Consider the following 22,753-nt stretch of genomic DNA (forward strand, 5'->3'; position numbering starts at 1 on the left):
CGCCAGGTGCCTGCAAGATGGCTGACGGGTTTGCTGAGCGAACGCGCACTTCGCCCTGCGGCGGGGCGAGGGGTGTCTGCTGCCGGGGGGAAAGGCGACGAGCACGGCGGGGCACCCCGCGGCTGCCGAACCCTGTGACGTGGCGCTCCGGGAAGTGCCCGCGCCAGGGGAGACCACAGCCAGGCCCGGCAGCCCCAGCCCGCGTTGCCGTGGCGACGCGGCGGCCGCCCCAGCGGGGAGGGCCCGGCGGCGGCGGGGACGGCGGCGGAGGTTTTTCCTGCGCCGAGTGCTGCCAGAGGGGGCAGAGCTGAGCCGGGCCGGGCCGCGCCGCGCCGAGCAGCTCCGCACCCCGCGCAGCACCGGTCTCCGGCCCCGGCGGGAACCCGCCGCCGCCGCCCCGGACCGGTAAGTGCGGGCGCGGCCTTTCCCCGGCTCTAGGGTGGTGCTGCTGGGTGTCCCGGCAGCGTTCCTGCCACCGGGCTGCAGCTCGCCTCCCCCGGCCTGGCTCCAGCTGCACCGGCCCCTCGCCTCAGGGCTGTGCCGAGCCCCCTTCCTGCATCCCTGGTCCATGGGGGGCCGGCCCTTCGCCCCGGGGGCTGCGGGTTCCCTGGCCCCCTTGTACCCTCCCCACCCCGGGGGGCGCAGGCTCCCCTGGATCCCACTTCCCCTCCCTTATCCCGAGGGTTGTAAGCCCTCCACTTGCTCCCCTCACCCTGGGAAGTGCCGATCTCCCGCCTGACGGTCCCAGCGGGTGGGGGTCCGTCTGCCTGGATTTGGGGCGCAGGTCCGCCTGTGTCAGCGCCGAGCCTGGGGGAGATCGCCCCGTGCTTCCCTTGGCTCCGGGGCTGCCCTTGCCGGGTGCTGGGTGCTGTAGCGGCGTTGCCCGTCCTCCCCCTTGCCGCGCCGGGGAGACTGCGGGTGACACGTGTGTGGTCCCAGCCGTGCCCTTTAGTGCCTCGGAGCTCCCGCTTTTTATATTGTAAGCGATTTGCACGTTCCTTCGGGGTTTCAGAGCCTCCGGCTACCCTGGTCACAGCTCGGGATCCTGCATCTAAGCCCCTCTGAGCTCCTTCCAGGCCCTCCTAAGGCAGATCTGTGCTTTTCTGAGGTAGGTCAAGGTTAATGTGCTCTTCCTCCTGTGGATGGGGAATGTGAAAATGTGGATAGGCTGTGGGATTTCCTCAAGGTCACCCTGGAAACTGGACCCCAAGCATCCTCTCCTCTCTGCAACCCCCACAGAGCTAGGCTCCTGCTGGGTGAGGGTGCAGTTGTGGAAATAGGATTTTCCAATGCCCAGGGCCTCTGTCCTGCAGGTCTTCTCAGCTTTTGTTTTCCACACCTCGACAGGCTGTCAGAGTAACAAACATCAGGGCACAATCTCAGCTATATTTATTTAGCCTAATATGTATTAGGTGTTCACAGTTAAAGGTTGGTTGTTCTTACCACAGTGTGTTCATCTCCGTTAGTCTCTCTGCTGTTAGGATCTGACCTCTTGTGGTGTGGCTGCTGCTGCTGGGATGGTATCTGCAGTGATTTTTATCACTGCAAGTCACTGTGGCATTGCCTCTCAAAAACTTGCTTCTTGGCAATGGCAAGCAAAATGCAATTGAACTAGAGTGGTGCTTGGCTGATAACGATGTATCATGTGGAACTTGGAGGGTGGTCATCTTCTTGTCCTCAGCTTGTGTTAATGCTTTTTAGGCTGTTATAAACAAAGGTATAGATGAGGTCTAACAGGAGGAGTTGCTCTTACCTCTTCACCAGAAAATAAACACCAGTACTTAATGAGGATTTATCCATTAGAATGTCTTGCTTGTAAGATTTTTAACTGTGCACTACTACTGCTTCTTGTCATTCACACAGACAAAGTTTTTCTCCTGGTTCTGTGCCCTTGGGCTCGTTTGTTCAGCGAGTGCCCATCATAGTAAGGAACGTGATGTTTTGAGGGCAAGGGTGATCCGTGGCAGAGCCAAGTAGGAGTAAGGAGCAAATCTGTGTCATAAGTTGGAGCCTGGCACTGCTCTAAAGGAAAGTCTGCAGCCTTGTTTGATGCCCAAGAATCTTGTTAATGTCTTACTAAGTTGCCAGGGCCCTAGCAGATCCTCCTGATGTCATTTTAAGAAGTAGGAATGTGCTGTATTAGGTCACTAGAAGGTAGAAATCGCTGATAGCCTGACAGGGCCGTTTGCTCCCTCTTGCCTGCTAAGATTTAAATTAGTGGGCAAGACCAGGGAAAATACCTACATGGCTGGCCACAGTGACAGTAACATGTACATGTGGAAGCAGCCCCCCTGCTCGGTTCTGTGTCGTGTTTTGTTTTCTGGTCTCTGGCAGGACAGAGGTGTGAGGTACTGAGACACAGTGGCTAGAACTTGGTGTGCCTCAAAGTCTGGGAGCTGTGAGGATTTGGAGCTGTGCTCTGGTGAGGGTGTTATAATGGAGAAAGTCTTGCTTAGGAGCCGTAAGCGTTTCATGTGCCTATACAGTTGTTCTTGCGTAAGTGTTGTCATGCTGAGAATTGTGAAATAGTAGGAGGGAGACATTTTCTGGAGTAGGGCAGCAGCATTTTAAGGTGGGAAAATGTTGTACTGTGTTTAGCTAGAGACACTTAAGAGTCAGCATCCCTGACTGGGGTAGCAATTTTGCAGATTCCCCTAAGAGCAGCTTTTCCATGAGGGGTAAACACTGGTTTAAGAAACACCCTTGTTACAGGGTGCGTGATGACCATGCAGTGCTGTAAAAGTAGTTAATTATCTCTGGCACTTAGGGTTTTATCTGAATAATCTGCAGCCAGGAGGCTTTAAGAGGCAGGAGCAGTGAGTTGCTCCTTGTCCCGCAACAAGGAGCGCATAGGTGTGGTGTAGGCTGTGTGATCTATCTCTGGTCCTCCAAAGGGCCAGGCTTTGGGTTTGCTGCTAGACTGGGGGTTAGTTGTTTTATAGCCTCTTGACTCTCTTTCACCCCACTGTGGAAGTAAAACACTCTTGGGAGGGCAATTGCCATATTCACAGTAGCTGCTGGAAGGTGGTGTGTCCTTGTGAAGTTTGTGGCCAAAAAAGGTTAGCAGCGTTGAATGTGGCGGAGTTGTGTCCCTTGGTGATGGCTGTTCCAGTGTGATGCTTTATTCTGTCACTTGATCCTTGGGCTCACTTGAGGGCAGGGAATGGCAAATCTTTTGCACTGCCAATTTTCCAGTGTCAGTAAGATGCCCTGTACAGGTGTATCTCTTAATGGGCTGTTCCTACCTGTGTCAAATCAAATTGTCCTGCCAGAATGACATAAAAAATCATTGAACTAGGCACCAAGGAAGAAGGAAAAGAGGTGGAAAAATGTAAAATATTTTTGTTCAGTTGTTAGGAGATCCTATGCTGAGGAGATGACATGTAACCAAACTGGGTTTGGAATGGCTGGGACAAATGAGTTTCGTTATGATCGAGAGTACTGTAGTTCATGTACATTATGATAGGATGCTCATGTTCTATGAAGGGAGTTTCTGCAATCTCCCCTTTTCTAGGCTGTTTCAGAACAGAGAGGCATTTCTTCCTAATACCTTCTTGGTTGTCCTTTTTCAGAGTGTTTGCTTTGAACTTTTTTCCTTGTTCTACACAGCTGCTGGCAGTTCAGCAGTGTCCCAGAGCTGTGTGCCTTCACCCGTGATTGGAGTAAGTTGATGTTGCTCTGGTAGAGGCAGCAGAGTAAATCTGGTTTGCAGCCGCTGAGGTTGGGCTGTCATGTAGAAGCCCTCAAGCTACAGGAAGCGCCTGGGCACTCAGCCTGTTTAGCCTGTCATTTACAGGTTTGGTAAATGTCCCGTTAGGCTTCCAGTTGGACGCGCTTCTCTTCCAGCTGCCTCTGCTCCCGTTTAAATCTGCAGTACTGTGTAAAAACCAGCACCTGCGCTGCTCCTTCAATAGCAACAGTGCAGGATGGGGAAGAATCTGCCTGGTCAAAGCATCCTGCCTTCTGCTACTGCGGGTACATAAAGACTAGTTACTATTCCTTTTACGTCCATGTATGTATTCACCTAAATTCTTAACCATGTCTTTAGGAAATGCAGAAGACTGCTTTAATGCCCATGTTTGTACATTTTCCTGCGCTACCAGGAATTTTGGACAGTTGGAATTATCGGTTGCTTTCATGGCCAATGAGCTATGGGTGCTGCCTGTGTGAGCTAGTGCATTGTCTTAATTTCTTACTATTGAACATGTCATACACAGTGTGTGTGTTTCATGGTGCATTTCTCATAAATGCACAGTTTCTCTCATGGACTCTAGCCTGTCTATGTGCAGTGAGACGGGGACAGGACTGCAAGTGCATCCCCTCCTCTGCTGAAGAGGTGCCCGCAGTCTAACAGGACAGTGTGGTTTTTGTTCCCTAGTGCTGTGATTTGATGAAGCTGCCTTTCTTCTGCAAGGCTGAGTCTTCTGGCCTGTGCCTGATTGCAGTGGGGACCATCATTTGGCCATATCCAGCTAATAGCACAGTGGGTTGCTGGAGCTAATGCTGTGCTGCTCAAGTTAATCCCAGCAGCAGATAAATAACTTTTTCCTGTCCTCTTCTGTTTGCCTTCCAGTGCAAACGTAGCAGGAAGGAGGAGGTGGATTGAGCTGTCCAACGCGAAACTGGATGTTGCTTTAACCTCTCAGTTTTTATTGGTAGCTCCAATTGTGAAGATAAAGTTAACAGGGAGTACAAAAGCTTTAGAAAACAAGGCAAAATCCCAGACAACCCCATGAAAAGACCTTGTCACTCTGGGCAGTTTGGATTTCTGTTTGGCAGTTTCCTCTTACACATATGCAAATATAAAAGCTTTCAGTATTTGCTGTCTTAGGAGGGCCGCCTACATGGAGATTATGCGCCTGGAGAAGGGAAGGGCACCTGGTCTGCAATGCTTATTCTGTGTCAGGATAAATGTGATGGGATACCATTTATTTAATTTGTGGGGTCTCTGTTGATTTAATGCAGCCTGTGGTGAGCTGCTCACAGCAATGCAGTTGTACACTTCTTTTGTTAAACTTTTTGATAACCAGTTCTTGCTCTCAGTTTGGTGGTGCTGTTGTGGGTGGGTGGCTACGCCTTGTCAAACCTCCCTATGCCCTGCTGTTTCCTTTTAGCACTGATGTTGGTGTGTGGTGTATCAGGAGAGCTGTCTGGATTTATTATTTTTTCCTTTGATTCAGCTGTGTTTCACAGAATGGCATGAATTCAAGCAGCTGCAGATGACTGAAGTCCCACCAAAGGTGCTGCCTGCCCCACCCAGAGTTTGACTCCATGGTTGAGGCTCACACTCTTGATTTAAAGGCTGTCCCAGCTTCATGGACAAATTGAGGGGAGGCAAGGAGAAGGAAAACTTCCTCTCATATATAGAGCAGCAGTGCTGCTACACTGAGTGACTAACTGGCTTGGAGGAGGCCTTTGGCAAGAGAGATGTGTGCTTTTCTTTTTTGGTTAGAACATGGAGGTACAGGACTTTCAGCAAGTCATTTTAGTGGGAGAGAGATGCTGTGCAGGTGAGCTCTTCATTCAGATCAGCCCAGAAGGCTAGCCGATGGCCGTGATCCTTCATTTCTGCATTCATTTGCATCTTATAGTGAAACCTTTTTGTTTCATCGAGGGTCCGTGCTGTGTGCTGTGCCCAGCAAGTGCTGGCTTTGCGTGGATAAATGTGTGGAAGGGAGTGGTAGCATGCGGTGTCCTTAGTCTGTTGTTTCTGTTGCTGCTGATTACTCTGTCCGTTCCACTGTGGTGTCTGACCCCTTCCTTCCTTTAGTAGGTGTGCTCCCTGCACACCTTGGCCGAGGAGATGAGGGCAATTCCCTGTTGCCTGAAGGGTAGAGTGGGATGGAAACACCTTCGCCAAGGCCACATGCGGACTGGGGGTGTGTTTGATGTCCTGTTCAGTGCTGTGATCTGTCATAGGCAGGGATTTACAAAAGAAAAAAGAAGGAAGCATATTTTAGCAACGGGATATGGCAGGACTAACTGTGAATTTGGGTACAGTGTTCGCCTTTGCCACAGATCCAGAGCATGACCTTGAATAAGCAGTAAAATGTCTGTCTCTGACCTGCCCCTACAATTGAATAGGGACAGCAGCACTTCCAGGGTTTTGCCACTTGTAAGCAAAGGCAGTGCAAGCTGTTGCAGAAGATATCATCTGGTGTCATAAGTGATCTCTTCTGGGTGCTTCGTTTTCGTTTTTCATTTTGTGTTGGCTTCCTCAAAGATGGGGGTAGCTTCATTTTCCATGACCTGTGTAATCCGAGCCCTTCTCTGTAAGGCAACAGGAGCACTTGTTGGTTCATCTCATCCTTTGGGAGCAGCTGTTGTTTATGAACTATTTTGTATAGCTATTTTGTAAGGGTGGTAGTTCTTTTAAAGGACATAAACTACCTTGTGCTGGCCTGACCCTTTCCCTGAACTGTCCTGCTTTTGTTTGTTTGTTTGTTTTTATCTCTCCAGAAACTTACAATCCAGATACATTGGTGCCCTGCTCTGGTTCTTCAAAACTAATGGAGAGCCTGAAGGAAATAGCTTGAATACTGAAGTGATAAGTGCTACAGAAATGCCAGACACTATATAAACAACTAAACTCAGCCCCCGGCCCTTCCTGAAAGAGGGATGATTTGCAGAAATACCTCAACAGATGGTCTGAATTTGGCTCTGCAAAGGAGGGAAGAAATGCCAGGCCGCTGCTGCACTGTATGTGGGTGCATGCCTGCGTGCACTGTGCAGCGTGCTGCTTGCCTGCATGCTCCTGGGGAGGCTGAGCAGGCTGCTCCCGCAGCCCCTGCCTGCTCAGGAGGCATCTGTGCACCGCTGACTCAGTCTCTGCAGCTCCTGCCAGGTCCTTGGTGTTGAGCAAGCTCCTGCTTCTCCTGTCGGGAGGTTTGGCTGCTCTGGTGGAGGTGAGCTGTGGCTACTTTTGCAGAGGCATGGGATAAGGTGAGATGTCAGATCACACTGTGGTCTTCCGGCAGTCAGGTGGTCTCTTGCGCTGACACGATTACCTCTACCTGTGACAGTGTAAATTGAGGTGGTCTGGAGGTGGAAGCAAACTGATCAGCTGTGGCAAAGGGCTGTTTGGACACACCTATGCATATATGTGAGCTGACAAACTTGCTGTTAGCCTGAGAGGGCATGAAATGAGGGAGGCTTTACATGGTCATGGCTGGGGACTCTACAGAGCAATAGCAGAGCTGGCTGCTGTGGGTAACCTCCTGTCTCCTGATGAGGTTCTGCTCATGCAGCGGAAGGAGAACATGGTTTCCTCAGCTGGTAGCAGACCTGGGGTCCTGACACCAACTTTGGCAGCAGCAGTAGACTGTGCCACCTCTTTTGTGGGCCTTGCTATGGGGCAGTCAGGTTCCCATGCCAGTAGCAAAAGCTGTCTCCGGTGTGGATCATGGATTAGAGCCTAGAAATCCTTGTCCAAGGACCTCTGGAGCAGAGCAGTGTGTCTGGTTCCTGTATTGCCAAACCATTGTTAGTCTTCCCACACAATGTGCCTGTTGCATTGCTCGCTGGCACAATTTTGTTGTGTCTAATGCTATTTGCTCTTCCTGCTATGCACTCTTTGGTGAGACAGTGTTGGTTGGTAGTTAGAGCAGGGCTGTCAGGTAAGGTTTTTTGACTTTCTGAAAACAGGTCTAATTCTTAAGCAGTGCAAAATGAATTGCTTTACTGACGATGCTTACCGTGTCAGGTAAATTCTTGTGGATGCATCTGGCAGGTATCAGCATTTCACCACACATGCAGGGTAGCCAAGTAAGACATTTAATGTCCAGAGAATGACTTTCAAAGTTTGACCTATTTCACTTTTCACCTGTCATTCTCTTTCTTTTCCTTGCCTGCCTTCCCGCTGGTTCACAGTATTCTGGGTGAGCAGAGAGCTGGTAAATGCATCATGCCACAGACTCCTGAGCTGTCAGGTGGTGGCTGCAGTCCCCTTGCAGACAATTCCACTGCTTGTCACAAAGCATGTATGACTTTCCCTGGAAGAGCTGCTAACCTCTTTAGGAGCAACAAAAACATCAGTGTGGGGCCGCTGATGTGCATTTAGCAAGGAACCATTTTGCTGTGATCTGGACAGCTTTGGCGAAAGCAAACTGAGGTGGGAGGAGAGAATTGTTTGTGATGCAGGAGCAGAGCAGGTACATTCATGTATCCCTGCAGCAAAGGAACTGGCAGCAGCAGTGTCCTGTATTGCTCTTCATGTGGCTGAGAGGCAAGGAATATTGATTAACATGACATTTAACTGACATTCTTCTAGTGTACTGGGAGCATTGGTCAAATTCTGCCTTCAGTGATTAGTAATAAGCTTCCTTCCTCTGGAAGGTGTCTACCTGCTGTTGCAGTGTTTGGGAGGCTGGGAGATGTCCTTTTGTTATCCTGTGTACTCTCATTTCTGGTCTTTTGTACAAAAGGCACCTGAAATACAGACTTGGCTCTAGCAAGCAGCTGAGCTTGCAACCTGTACAGCAGTATGCTTGCATGGTAGCTCTTGCTTGATGCTTCTCTGTCACATTGCCTTAGGTGTAGCCCAGCTCCTAACTCCAGAGGGTGACACAGGAGGGTTTATGTCCTTCCAGACCGTGGGGACCTGTTTCATTAACCTACAATATTTTGGCATTGGCACCCACGTTGGTGGCTGGTGCTGTCAGTGCGCTGTGGCTTTGCTGCAGGGGCAGGGTGAAAGGTTTGCTGGATTCATTGCTGTTCCAGCCAGGCTTGTGCAGTCCCTCTTGAGGACTCCAAATGACAGCTATCGGTTGACATACAGCCTCCCAGAGCTCTGAATTCTGTTTAGGCCCCCGAAGCCCTTATATCCCAGGCTTCCTTGGAGGGGTTCTTGTTCTATTTTGTTGTTGTTTATTGGTTTTAGTTTTTCCAGTACATACAACAGTTAGGCTGGAGGCTGCTGCTGGAGGGGCAGCCCTGCTGCTCACTCCTGCCCCTCTCTCTTTTTGTGCTGGCACAAGCATTTGCGTGTTCACAGCTATGCATTGACCTGGGAATAGGCCTGGTCTGAAATGAGTTCCTTTGGTTGCTGGGGGAAGGAAGAGTTCCCTACTCTTTGGAAGTAGCCTGAAGTTAAGTTGGACTAGTGGTTGAGTAACCACAGCCTTTGCTGGGAAAAAAGAATCACATGGTTTGAGAGAGATCCACTTTCCAGGGGCTAAAAATCCCTAGTATGATTTCCTTCATGCAAATATTTGCATCTTCTCTGCCACTACACTGTCAAGACTGCATCGAGTCTGGACCAGTGTCTATGCAGGACAAGCCGTGTTGTATTACCCCTTCACAGCCCTGGGTCTTGCTTAGTGCCTGATTGTAGAGTCTCTCTTTGAGGGGAAGAGTCAGCATTGTGTCTTTAGAACACTCTGCAATGTGCATGGCATAGTCCTTGCTGCCAGCGAAAGGTGGTTGCTTTTTCCAGGTCTCCTGGTGACGGCCCTCTGTACCGCCAGGTGCGTGGAGGAAGTGGGAACAGAGAGGGGGGAAACCCATCTTTTGCTTTGCTGTGGCACACTCCCCTAGTGTTCACAGGAACAAGTGCACGCTTTAGAAAGTGCTCAGTGAGCACATATCCTTGGAGATGCAAAGAAATACGACCGACTTCCTCTCCTCTTCCTCTCCCTCCCTTTCGTACTAGGAGGTGGTGGCAGTGCCTAGCAGGCACTCCTACTGTGAGCACAGCTGATGCTGAGGCAGGCTCCTTGCCAGGGGTGGCAGAGGTGAGGAAAGTGGTTTCCCTTGGGACTGGAGGCTCCTCTCTGAGCATGTCTGAACCTTGCTGGGGCTGCATGTGTCTTTCTTGCTGTCCTTTTGCTCCTTCCTGCCACGATCTGTTCCTTCTCCCTCCTGTTTCTGAAGTCTCTGTTCCTATTTTGACATGGCAGATGCACATGGTCCCACCAGTCCCCAGTGCAGATGGGTTTAGGAAGCCAACTGGGATCGCCTAACGTGGTTGAGCTTGCACTGCAGCCTGTCCTACCAAGCTGCCCGTGGCTGACTCTAGGGTCATGGAGGAGATGGGTCAGCGTGAGGAGTGGCATGTGGCAGGATGCTGGGTGGCTTGCAGCCCCTGGTGCTCCTTCGTGGCAGGAGGCTGCTCGTGCCATGTGGTGCCTGTGGGAAAGGGGCTGCCTGCAGGGTCCCATGCTCACGGTCCCATGCTCACAGTCCCAAAGCAGCACATTCCCATCCCAAGCCTTGTGATGTGCTCTGGGCCACAGAGGTAGGAGGGAACAAGCTGGCTGGCCCTTCAGAGAGGGGTGAATGAGCAAGGCTTTTTCATGTGAGCCAGGCAGCTGAGCTGAGCGAACTCCAGAGTGCAAGCTGCAGTGCTCCAATGCTTCTCTTCTGAAAGCTCTGTCAAGGCAAGTACTTTCCACTCTTGCACAGCTATTATGGAGGAGCTTGGGTTTGCTGTGCCCTTCTCTCACTTTGCCCTAAGGGCACACTAGGCTTGTTTGAATTAATGTAATTAGCACATGCCTTATTAGCTCACTAAGGCACAAAGAACTCATGTATATTTGTAGCCAGGTTAAGCAGCCCCTATTAATTTAATAACCGTGTCCTCCTCAGCACATGGCAACAGTTAATCGCTGGTGGTGACTCAGGATCAGCCAGTACGGAGGGAATTTGGGCAAGTTGTGTATGTGTGTGGTTCTCTTTTATTGTGTTGTATTTTTATTAATGAGCAGAGCTGTGAAGGGAATTAGCAGGAGGCACAGTAGATGGAAGGAAGCTTTCAGTGAGGTTTGCCAGCCAGCCAGCCCTGAATATTTCCTATGCTCTACAGTGCCTGTAGGAAAGGGTCTATATAATGAATCAGCATGATATGACATAGGTTGGGAGGTGGAAATGTACAGAAATAAACTTTGGCAAACTGTGCTTGAACTCTGCTCCAATCAATTTATAAACTAGGTACTGATGGTAATTTTGCTTCTTTGTCTAACCTGTTTCCCCTTGGTGAATCCTGAGGCAGGGGAAGTAGCTGGTGTATTCTAGTGCTGCGCATAAGTGAGACTGTGAAAGGGCAAAGTTCTTTGAAAAACAAAAATAGTTGTAAGCAATTTCATTCTCTGCAGTGCTTGGTCCCTTTTGCTGCTCTGGGTCTTGCCACATACAGAGCTTAGCCAGGTCCCATGGGATGCTTGCCACCAGGTAGTTTTGTTTGCTTGTTTTGTTTGTTTGGGGTTTATTGTTTATTTTGTGTGTGTGTGTGTGTGTGTGTCTTTTGTTGTTGTTTTTTTTTTCCCTCTCAGAAGATGCAAGTTATGGGGTAAATGACAGTTTGTGCTCCACCACCCTGGAATGATGCAGTCTGCAAGTCCAGGATGGTGGCATGTGTTTGTGTTCCTGTAGCCCTGCATGTGGGATAGTAAGGTCCTGTACTGCTTCTAAAACTAGTGAGTTAAGCATTTTGGGGGCTCTTTTCAGCCAAGATCAGTATGTGTACAAAGGAGGCTTCCTGCATTTCTTCTCCTCCTCCCTGCAACAATCACAGGTCATGCTTTTCATGGTGATGATGTGTAGGAAGAATCTGCTGAAAAGCAGCTGATGTGCTTGCACAGCTTGCTCAGGTTTTCTGCAAGTAGCTGTTGGGGTGAGATGCAGGTGTCCTTCCTGCTCATGCTCCCTTTTTCTACTTTCCTCATTTGCTGTTTCTCCCCCTTGCCAAGTAATCTTGGGCTATAAAGCTCTGAACTGTTCCAGGTTGTTGTGAGCTTTTGCAGAAGCATCATTGAGAAGATGAGGCTGTTACAGACAGGCAAGGAAATCCCATGAAACTGGACAGAACGGTGTATGTAATAATGTGCCGTCTTCACTGCAGCTGGTGGAGGATCAAGCTCCCAGACTCCCGCAGAGACATCTTGCTCTTCTGGCTTGCATCTGCTGAAGACCTGGCCCTCCTGGGAGGGACGGTAGGAAAATTAAAGTCTCAGTGGAGTGACAAGGGTTGCACACAAATCTGTCTGCAGTAGGTTGGAGCAGATACATTTATTTCTCCTTCCTCAAAGCCTGTTCCCACATCAGCCCAATGCTTGGATGAAGGTACTGTCAGCGGCTAGTGGGATGAGAAGCTGTGATAGTCTACATTGTACAGCTCCTACAGGGTGCGTTGTGGGGTGTGTGGGGAAATAATAAAAGATGAAAAAAAAATGAAAGTCTGCAAGAGGAGAAACGGTTGCTGGGTACCTCAGATGCTGGTTGGAGGTGGTGCTTCCTTTCCCTCCGCCTTTTTTTTCAAAGGTAGGTAAGGGACACTGCTTGGCTTGGTGGGTAGAGGCTTTCTGTGCAGGATCACGGCAGCCCGGTGACTCAGATCTGTGGGCTGCTTGGTGCACACCAAAACAGAGGGCATTTTCCAGGGCAGTGTTTTTAGCCAGTGAAGAGTTGTGTTCCCCTCTCTCTTCATTCTGTCTGCTCATTGGCTTGGATGAATTTGGAGAAAGAAGGAGAAACCTTGACCTGAAATTTAACCCAGTGACTTCATTGGCCGTCCCTCTCACTGCACTGTGGGAGCAGCCATATGTCAGGGTCGGCTCAGCAGGCCCCTGGCTGGCTGCTGGGCTGGAAGGGATGAAGTTTAATTTATAGCCCTGGAGTAGCTGAAGCTGGGGCTATTTCTGGCTTGTGTCTCGTTCAATATCTGCCTGAAGGAATACAGTGCAGGGGAAGCAAACCTGGATTTTTTTGGTTGTTTTTCCTTCTTCTCAAAAGAAGAAGAATTTTTTTATTTCAACACCCCCACCCCTCTTCAAGAAGAAAAAGCCTTTTCCAGGTCTGCATGCAGTGTTCTGAGATAAACCATACTCATCTTGTGTCATGGAGATGGTGGTCATCCTTAACAGTTAGTCCTTGCCACAGCTGCTGCCAAGCTCTCTGACTTGAGGGCCATCATCAGGGTTCCAGAGGCCTTGATCTGCTTCATGTCCAGCCTGCATGCGCTATGCTCCCAGAGGCTTTGAATTGCATCCTGTTCATTCTGCATGCCCTGTGCTAGCCCTGAGGCAGGAGCACCAGCTCTCAGCAGGAGCTCCTCAGTGGCCACAGCACTGACCTGCACTGTCAGCCCTTCCCCTCTGCAGCCTTGGGTTTGGCTGCAATGAGCTGGCACTAACCCAGGAGGATGCGTCTAACAGGAACAGCTCTGTGGGTGTTTGAGTGTTGCTCTAATGAGATACTGCTGCAATTCAGTCCAAAAAAGATGCCCAGCAAGGCCACTGGTGCCCCTTTCATTCAGAAGAAATGGTTCTGCTGAGAGCCAGGATCTCTGGTTTGGTTGCTGGTGGGGAATGATTAGTCTTGCACCCCAGGATCTCAGCTCAGAGCTCTGCCTCATTTCTGAAGCATCATCCAGAATCCAACCCTCACTTTCCCTTGGGCTTCCTGGTTGGTTGTTTTTAATTACTGCTGTTTACATGGTAATTATTTTAAACTGGGAGGGGGAAACCTTTTCTTCTACTCTGCCAGTCTTGTGAGGGATTTGCACCATTTAGTTTCTCCATGATTAGTCCTTCTGGATCAAAGGGTTGGTCAGTCCTTTTAGCTCAAAGACAGGTCTGTCTGTTACCTTCAGTTGGCTCTGCTATTTCTTGACCACTACTGATTATTGAAGAGGAAATGCTATATATAAGTTCTTGTTTGTTTTCCCAGCTCTGTCTCCCATCTGCTAGACTCCAGCTTCTCAGCAAAGCTGTCTTCTTTCTCCAGCTAATGCTGCATATCTCTGAATCTGTAATTTCGTGAAAATTGGTATGGAGAATTGATCCAGAGGAAGGTGGGTTTAAAAATAGTTTGAATCGCACCAGGTCTGTGTGTGACTACATGATTTCTCAAGTGGCACTTGGAAAGGGGCATCACTGGCAATAAGCACCCACTTACGTCATCCAAAGATGTTCAGGCTGCAAACTTGCTTGTACACCAGCATGATCGTGTGTGGGCAGTTTTACTATCTGTCAGTTAACTTGTGCTTCCACTGTTGCATCGTCAGCTGCAAAACAACATAGACCATTATAAACTTAATTTAAGTAATAATTTTCCTTAGAACTTGCCACATATATGTAGTTCATTTTGTCTGCATATGGATTAGTTGTTCTGTAGCTACTTCTTACAGATCCCTTTGAAATAGTGCAGAGACTTGCAGGTTCCAACAGACCATAGGCTGGAGCACAGTAGTCTTTTCAAGCAAAATGCTGGGCCTGAATTTCTGCTGCGGCCATGCTCTGACCTCGTACCACCACATACCTGAAGATGTTATGGTAAGAGATGCATGGAAAGGGTTTTTGGCCCTCTGGCTCCTGTGCCTCTTGGTCCATGTTTCTGTAGAAGCCATAGAGAGACAAGACTGAGTTTGAGTTTGTCTTTGAGCATAATTTAAAGGCTTGTTACTTGTGTTACAAGTGTTTCAGATGAATGAGGAGAGGAGGGCTGTAGCATGCTTTATGTGGCATTTGTGGAGAGCAGAAGAGCTAGGTCTCCTGAGGTCTCTTTCGCTAGACCCAGTTGCTTTTTTGAGAACTTGGAGAGGAGGCAGGTTCAGATGGGAAGAGTGCCAACAGCTCCCCTCCCTTTGCTCCCCTCAGTCTTGCCAGGGGTGCTGTGAGCACTCTTAGACCCATTGTCTCCCTCTCTCCTGTGAGGGAAGATAACACAGTTACTGCTTTATGAGAGTGTTTTAACATGTGCCCTCCTATGGAACAGGACTCTGCTATGTGTTCTCAGTGAGATAACTGCAAACTCATTTGCCCTTCTGAAACCTTCCCTCTGATTCTTTCCACTTGGCAGCCCTGATGTCTTGGACAGCAAGACTTGCTGCGTGAGCCCTGGATGAGTCACTTTTAACGGCTGTCTTCACTCATCCCATCCTGCAGCTCAGCTGCAAAACCTCCAGGACAGGGACTGTTCTTGACTGAAAGACCAGCCCTTAAAGTAATGGGTCCCAGATATGCACTGGGGTCTCTTGTTGTGCTGCAGTGCTGATACCTGGGCCCAACTTCAAGGTGAACATCAACTTTCTGGCTCTTGATCCAGGACAGTTTCCCAAGACATGTAGAGTCAAAGGGCATTATCTGGCATTTGTTTTAGTTTGGCACAGGCTTGCTCAAGTTTTTCTATCTGACCTGAATGCAGATGGCTTGGCATTGAGCAGTTGCCCTTTGCAAACCTTTTTGCCCAGCCAAAGTAGGATGTGCTCTAGTAACTGAAGTGTGATCTGGTGTTATGACCTATGAACTGGTCTCTGTTTCCTGAGCTGTGCTGGAGTAGAACTGAGGGGTAGAAGACTTGTCTGGGAGAAACACCATGTTGATGCAAGGAGCGGCCTCCACGGGACTTCTCCTGTTAAGCAATAGGGCAAACAGCTTCTGCACTAATCTAAGAGAGTTGCTGGGTGTTTTGCCTTGAGAAGCTTTCCAGGTCAGGACGGCTGCTCACAGTGCCCTTTGGAGGCCTTTGTCCAAGCCTTAGCTCTCACAGAAGTAACAGGAGATGCTTGTTGTCTTGACTTACTGCTTAAGGTTTCTCAGCAAAGTAGGGAAAGTACTGTACTGGGAGCAGGGGCCAAGCTGTAACTTCCAGCAAGATGGAGAGCTCACAGGAAGACTGGGAGAACTGGATGTGTTCCTTCTGCTTCTACTGCTCAGAGGCAGGAGGATTCCCACTTCCTTCTCTGCTCTTTTGTGCCTTTCCTTTCCAGTAATACCTGCTCCCCCACTCACTCTGGTCCTTACTTTGGAGGCAGCAGGTGGGCTGGCTTTTCCCAGTGCGGCTGAGGCTAAGCAGGCGGGGGGACTGTTGCTAGGTGTAGTAAAGTGTCTGTCTGATGTCTTTTGGTAATTCTTTTGCAGTGACTGAGGCCAACAGGCAAATCTTGAGAGAAAGAGTGAGCTGTCTCCAGCACATGATGCGGCTTTTGATGTCCCTGAGATGGGAGGGTTGGTTGGCCCAGCTCAGAAGAAGCTATTGAGTGCTGAGCCCTCTCCCTTGTTGATGGCTGGTGGAGGTAGCTGCATTTCCAAGGCCAGTTTTGTTTTCTTGACTGCTGTTATGTGATGGTAAATGGGGTAGCTTCTCTCAGGAAATACTTGCAGTTCAGTTTGCACTCCTTAAACATTATTGTTGAAACGGCTGCTTTGCTTCAGTCGTTAGCAAAACTTGGCAGGCTGTCTGCACCTTCACATGCATTGTCTGTGAAGGAAAACAGTGTGCTGGTCCCAGAGGGTTTTTCCTCTCCCAGCAGGGACTAGTTGCTGATTGCTGGCCCACTGCATTGTGAGCGGTTGCATGGCTGTGTCCTCTTGACATAGTGAATGCTGGCACAGCTTTGCTCCGTCCTTCTCACCCTTTGAGTCTGGCTTCTTGATGTCTGCTTCTCTGGCTGGGCACCGAGTTTGTCTTTTCTCAAGACAAATGGAAATATGTGGAAGGGAGTCCTGTCTTCCCCTTCTGCTGTTTATTTTCAAGTCAAGGTTGTGGTTTGAGTGTTTGCTTTCAGTGATGGCTCCAGCATGTGCTGGCTTCCAGTTCCGTCTCATCCCTGCCTGATCGCTCTGCACAAATGTTTGTGCTGGCATGACAGCCAGGATGGAAACACACGGTTGGGTGTGGGGAGAGGACACGATTGCTTCCTTCGGCCGCAGCGCCAGTTGGCTAAAGGTCTGTCAAAATGGCAGTCTGTGTGCACCCAGATGAATCAGCATGTCTGACAGCCTGTGCCTGAGAGGCTGTGCTCAGCTGCAGCATTGGGCTGCTGAGAGGGGGGAGTCTGGAAATGGGAGGGTTGGCAGAGGGCAGAAGCACAGAGCTGGCCTTTTTGTGGGGGCTGTTGGCAGGACTGGGGGAGATGGTGGGCTGGCTTGGCTTAGAGGATGCTGGTGGTGGCTTTGGCAGCCTGGTAGAGGGAAAGGAGGACAAGAAGGAAGGTTCTGAGCTTGTGGGGACCCCCAGGGCCAGACTGTGGGCAGAGCAGTGGTATCTGGGGGTGGAGGTGGCAACCTACAGCCATAGAGCTGTGCAGTTACTGTAGATGTGATCAGTGTGGTCAAAGAGGTGTGGGTAAGCTTAATCTGTTCCTTCTCCTGTGATGTCTCCGGTTGTGGAGATGATGTGTGCATATATCTCCATCCAAGCTTGCCATCAGCACATGTATCAAGTCTCCTCCATATGTTGTCTCCTCCATGCCCCAGGCTGGGCTGTGATTCTCCATTAAGCACTTTTCCTTCAGGTGATAAGGTGAGAACTGAAGGTTAGAAGTCCATCCCCGTGCTCCGGGCTGATCAGGAGTGCAGCAGGTCTGCAGTCTGCAAAGGTTGGTCATACTGAAGAAGATCTTGCCATCTGGGTAGCGTAGGTGCGTGAGTGTGTGTGGTGCATGGCAAGGCAGGGAAGCAAAACAGCACCATTTTGGCAGTGCTGAGGTTATGAAGGACCATCCAAAGCTGGCTTGGGTTGCAGTGTGGTACATCCAGTCTGGCTGCTCTGTTACTCTCTGGAGCTGGATTTTGTGAGCTGCGAAAAGGGAGAGGCTGAATAGAGGAGTCCTGGGGTGTCAGTGTGCAGCAGAGTGAGCTTTGGGGTGTTTACGCTGCTTCTCTGCCTTGCATGAAGGCGATTCCCTGTGCTGCAGTGTGTGCATCACTCTGAAACTAAATTTGCTTGATCATTTTAATAAATGTAGAAGGGATATCCTGGTGTGCAAGTAATGGGGCATTAATCTGTGCCCAGCTGTGTTAACAGCACTCTAGGAAGGAATTAATGCCACATCATTCATCGCCCGTGCAGCTGTCACTCTCTTAATTACTAGATGTTTGATTCAGGACCCCCCTTCTGTGCAGGCTGCTCAGCCTCTTCAGCTTTGAGGTGGATCTCTGGCAGCTCTTGTTTCCCCTACCCACCTACTATCAGTTTCCTACCAGCTCCTCTGCTCCTTGTGCCATTCTTGTTCCAAGTTCCAGCAGTGCTGCTGTCTGCCTGGCTGTGAAGTTTAACCACATGAACAGGCATGAGCACCTTTCTGGTACTGCTGGCTTGTCTGCTGCCCCAGTGCAAATGCTGATGGGAGGTTTCCTGGGAAAATGCAAGCCCTGCTCTCTGACCCTGCTCAAATGAGAAGCCCTGGACAACACTGCTGCTTGGCTGCAGAAGCTTTGATTTTGTTTGCATTTTCTGGTTCCCAAGAGCATTGTGTTCCTTGGGAGATATACTCAGTTCTTTACTAAATCTCTTTCCTTTCTAGATTAAATGGATTTGTTCTTGATTTGTTTTTTGAATATCCTATAAAATTAATGCCATTCTCTTCCCAGCCTGTGTTTTTCGTCCTTTCAGGCTACAGGATTGCAGCAGCTATTTTCCTGCCCTGGGAGACTCTGGGGTCCAGCTTTTCCCAGGGTGCTGGAGGCTTCAGCGTTCACCTTTGGACTTGGGGAGTTCTGTAGATTGCAGCAAAGTGTTCAGATGGAGTTTGCAGTGACTCGAATTTGTTTTGCAAATGGTCATTTGCTGGAGCTCTGTTTAAACAAACAGTTCAAATAAACTTTCCACTTCAGTGCATTAAAATCCCTTAATGCATTAAAATCCCCTGATCATGGACACATTCAGGCCTTTGCTGTGCCAGATGCTGTATAAACAGTTATCAAGTGCTAGTGTCTGCTGTAAAATGATCACATTGTTCTCTTCTCCTCGCTTGTCCGTGAGTTGAGTCACTTGTGTTAGGGGAGATGGCACTAGTCCTGGCATTTGCTGGCCACACAGGCAGCCTGTTTGTCTGATTTTAAACCCAGGAAGACTGTTTTTACCCCTTCCTGCTGTGCAGCTGCAGCAGGAGCATCCCTTCCCTGGTGGTCGCAGAAGGGATGGAAGGTGTAGTAGTGCAGTGGATGAGGTTTGTGTGCAGTGTTTTGGAGAGAAGCTCCTTTCCTTAGTAAGCTTCATGTTCTGGTCTCTCACGGCTTTAGCTAAAGGTAGGACTCCAGAAAAGGCAGTTTTAGTCTCACATTGTCCAAGTGTGGGACTGCACAAATGCTTTCATGCTGCCCTGTCCTTGGCACTTAATGTAACAGGGAGGGGAGCACGTCGTTGCTGAACTGTGTGTAACTTCATCTGCTCTCCTTCCCATACCTGTTTGTACCATCACCAGCTTTTTACACTTTCATAGTCCTTTTATTCTCAGGAATGCCTCTAGCCCTCAGGTTGCATCTCCAGAGCAGAAGTGTCAGCCTGGGAGCCACACTACTGGATGTGAGATTCTGTGTGGCTTAGGAGATCTGCAGCTAAGGGGCAAATTACATTCCAGAGGCAGAGGGCCAATATATCTCCTCTGCTTCTGGCTCACCACCCAGATGTCATCTGGAAATGGAGAGGGAGGAGAGTGGCTGGGTGCTGCTGAGATGCCTGAAGAAAGCATGGGGCACCTGATTCCCAGGTTGGAGGTGAAGAGGAGACAAAGATGCCTTCAGAAATCTGAAGGTTGTGTCTGCTTCTGAAATTTTCTCCAGCATCCAGATTTCTTTGTGTGGTGACTTCTACCAGCTCTTGATAAACAGTAGCAAATGAGAGTCTTAGAATGGTTTTTTTGCAGACTTGGAACTGCAGTGTTGTGCCAGTAGGCACTGAGCTGAAAGGAGTGGTCCAAAGGTCAGAATTCAGTAGCCTGGGGAGGGAGAGTCGCTGCTTAAAGACAGTGTTGGCACAAGACTGAGGATGGGCTGTCCTTTCGGGCTGGAGAGTAAAGGAAGGATCGTAATCAGTGGAAGAGCAGGTTTTTGAAGATTGATGACAGTACATGTGTTGGAGGGAAGTGAATGGGTGTTGCAATAGCGTGTGATTATCTTGGGGTGGCTGGGTGGACCTACAGAGGGTTGGAGATCCGTACAGCGCAGTTTGAAATGCTCCCTGGAGTTAGAGCTGTGATGGGTACTGCTGTGCTGGATGCTGGGCAGAGCTCGTGCACTGTCTGGCTGCTGCCCTTCCTCATGTGCTGGTGGAGCCTGATCACTCTGACAACTCTTTCCTTCCTATGTGCTGCTATATTTATACACATGCACGTATTTATAAGGCTCCCTGGGAAGCTACGTCTCCTCTCCAAGGAGGGCAGGTGTTTCCTTAAGTCACTTGTTCCTCAGCTGGCTTCACCCTGCAGCTGCCCAGGAGGACCTGAGCTTCAGGAAGAGTAAAAGTATCTCAACTTTGTCTCCTTGGTGTCTTTCTCTCCTTTCCCAGGAAGAAACTGAAGTGAAAAAGAAGTGACTGAAAAAGAAATTGAGGAACAATTTGAAGGAACAGATTCATTTCTTAACAAGATCAAGTTTGAATTAAATGGCTGATAAACAGATCAGGTAACTTTAAAAAATGTTTGGGCTGTTGGTTGTGCTTTGGATTTTTCTTTTAAAATCTTTCAATCACTTTTGTGATACAGGAGGTTGGACAAGATCACCTGTTCATCTCTTCTGGCCTTAAACAGTTCTGATTTCTTCTCTGCTCCTTTCGCACCTGCGTTTTTGTAACCTTCTCTTATATTTCTGTCTTTGCCATGTTGTCACATCTCTGCTTTATTCAGTTCTCTTTTCTCACTGCCTTTTTCTTTCTACCCTCTCCCTTTACCCTGTACAAGTCTGTTCGTTTTTGCTTCCTCTTTCAAAGGTTAGCTTTACCTGCTGACTTCAGCTTGCTGACATCAGGGGAGCAAAGCCAGCTCCCTGACCAGCGAGGATGCAGTGCTCGTAATGTAAGTCCACATAGATGCAGCTTTGTGTCCCTCTTCTAAAGCTTGAGTGCTTGCAGGATCATAAAGTACCAACAATAATTAGTGACACTTGAGTGCGCAGCAGGAACTTAAGAGCATTCGTCCTTGCATATGCAAAGGCTGGATTTGAGTCCTCCCTGGAGATGAATTGGGATGCATTTTCTGGAAAGATAGAGTTGTACCCTTAGGTTCTTAAGAGCTGTGTTAGGTGGATCTGCACAGTCCTGCATGTGGGTTTAACTTTCTGCTGCTTGAGTAGCTGCTTTAGTTAAATGACTCTTACATGCTGTAGGATTCCTGTGTGGGTTTTTTGTGGTCCTCTTCTAATATCTACTTTTCCAAGTTACCAGCTCAAGACAAATAGTGGTCAGTGGGTGAATGAAATCTGGTGACAGATGGCCAGGACTTGGCAATGCCTGAATCCTGCAGGCAAGAGGGCTGCCCCTTCTTAGTGCTTACTATGATAAGGATATCTTTCTGCATGCCTGCCTTCTGCAAGTGAAAGCAATCCTGAGCTGCGCTGATAACAAGACAGCATTGTGGAGTGTTTATTTGCTCATCATGCTACCCAGTCTAGAGAGTACTTGGCACACTTCTCAAACACCCATGAAGGGCATGCTGAGATTCACCTCCATGGAGCCTGATGAGTGCATGTCCCTGATAGCCCTGGAAGACCAAAAGGACCACCTGTCCATGGCCATTTGAAGCTTGGTATTTTGAAGGAAGGGAAGACCCATCCTCCAAGATCTCCCCCATCCCCTCCAATATGCTCTCAGCAATGTAAACAGGACCGTGCTGGCTACAGGGACTAGTTAAAAGGGCTGAGGAGGAGCACTAGAACTGGGATGCCTTCTTGTGTTAAACTGAAAAGCAGCTTTATTTGTATGCTAGCCTGTGTTGTCTCTGTTACACTAAGCCCTGTGCACCTTGGCAGTGAGAGGCAGTAGCTGTGCAGAAGCTAAATAGGACAGAGAGACAAAGCACAGTGGATTCTTACCCCGTGAGAGAGCAGGGAACACTGACGTGAAAAGTGGGATGACTTGGTCACAAGGGAGAAAGCTTCTGATTCAGGTGCAGTGCCCTCTATTGCAGATTCTTTGTGCTCAAAATCCCTTAGTTCTCCTGCCTTAAGTTATCTCTCCCATCTGTGTGACTACAAATCTACAGTGGTCACAGGCAGCTGAGCCAAGGAGATGTGTTTAAGGTTGGAGGATCTACTGAACCCCTCTTCCCTTGCAGCATGCATCTGTCACCCCTTAGCAAGATGAGACTGATACCAAAAGATTAAAACCCACAGCAGCGGTTTGCTGCAAGGTAAGATCAAGGGCACTGCATTTCAGCAGCAGTGCATGTGGAACTTGATCTCAGCGTCTCACCAGACACTGCTGCACAGTCCACCTATGATAGTCTCCCTCTATAGTGCGCTTGGGGGAACCTGGATGTTGGGTTTAGGCGTGATACAGGTCTTCAGCAAGGGTTTCTCACCCGCAGAGTGAAAGGTTTTCTGCAGCTCCCATTGCCCAAATGTTTGGCTTGCCCGGGCACACCAGGCTATTTCCTCATTTTCTGGGGTCTTTGCTGAAATTGAGGAATCTTTTGCACTTGCGGTGCCAGCAGACAAGATGTTTGCCAAGTGTCTCTGTCTCACTCCCACCTGATCTGATACAAACCCTGTGATGATTTTACTGTTAGAACAGGTTTGAAAGAGGCAAGTGTCTGTGGGCCGAGGTGTTTCAGGGACACTTAGAGAAGCAAAGACAGTGCTGAGGCTGGAAAGGGGCGCTGATTGTGCTTTGCAGTCTGTGACCTGCCAGCGGTGACTTCAGAGCTGAATTTGGGGATGCTGATGTGATCTTGTCTTGAGACACCCTCCTTCCCAGTGGTGCCTCCGTCTTGACATGCTTTTATCTGGTCTCTAACCTCCTGTTTCAGTATGACTATGGGTTAAGTAAGGAGAGTGCCATGATACGAAGCTCACTGTTCGGAATTTTCCCATGTCCTCAG

The 22,753-nt window shown here is 49.2% G+C and overlaps 1 protein-coding gene across 1 annotated transcript in view; it reads left to right on the forward strand.

Moving 5' to 3' along the window:
* Positions 1 to 334: 334 nt before the first annotated feature.
* Positions 335 to 22,753, forward strand: part of SLC25A22 (solute carrier family 25 member 22) — a gene marked incomplete at its 3' end in the record, with an annotated part of 49,782 nt that continues 27,363 nt past the window's right edge. Inside the window, exons 1-2 of the mRNA XM_080619588.1 lie at positions 335 to 405; positions 20,227 to 20,342. Coding sequence (XP_080475714.1) covers positions 20,323 to 20,342 — 20 coding nt within the window. The 5' untranslated portion in view covers positions 335 to 405; positions 20,227 to 20,322. The remainder of the gene's footprint in view (positions 406 to 20,226; positions 20,343 to 22,753) is intronic.

The sequence above is a fragment of the Psittacula echo genome (assembly GCF_963264785.1).
Source record: "Psittacula echo genome assembly, chromosome: 5".
NCBI classification, from domain to species: domain Eukaryota; kingdom Metazoa; phylum Chordata; class Aves; order Psittaciformes; family Psittacidae; genus Psittacula; species Psittacula echo.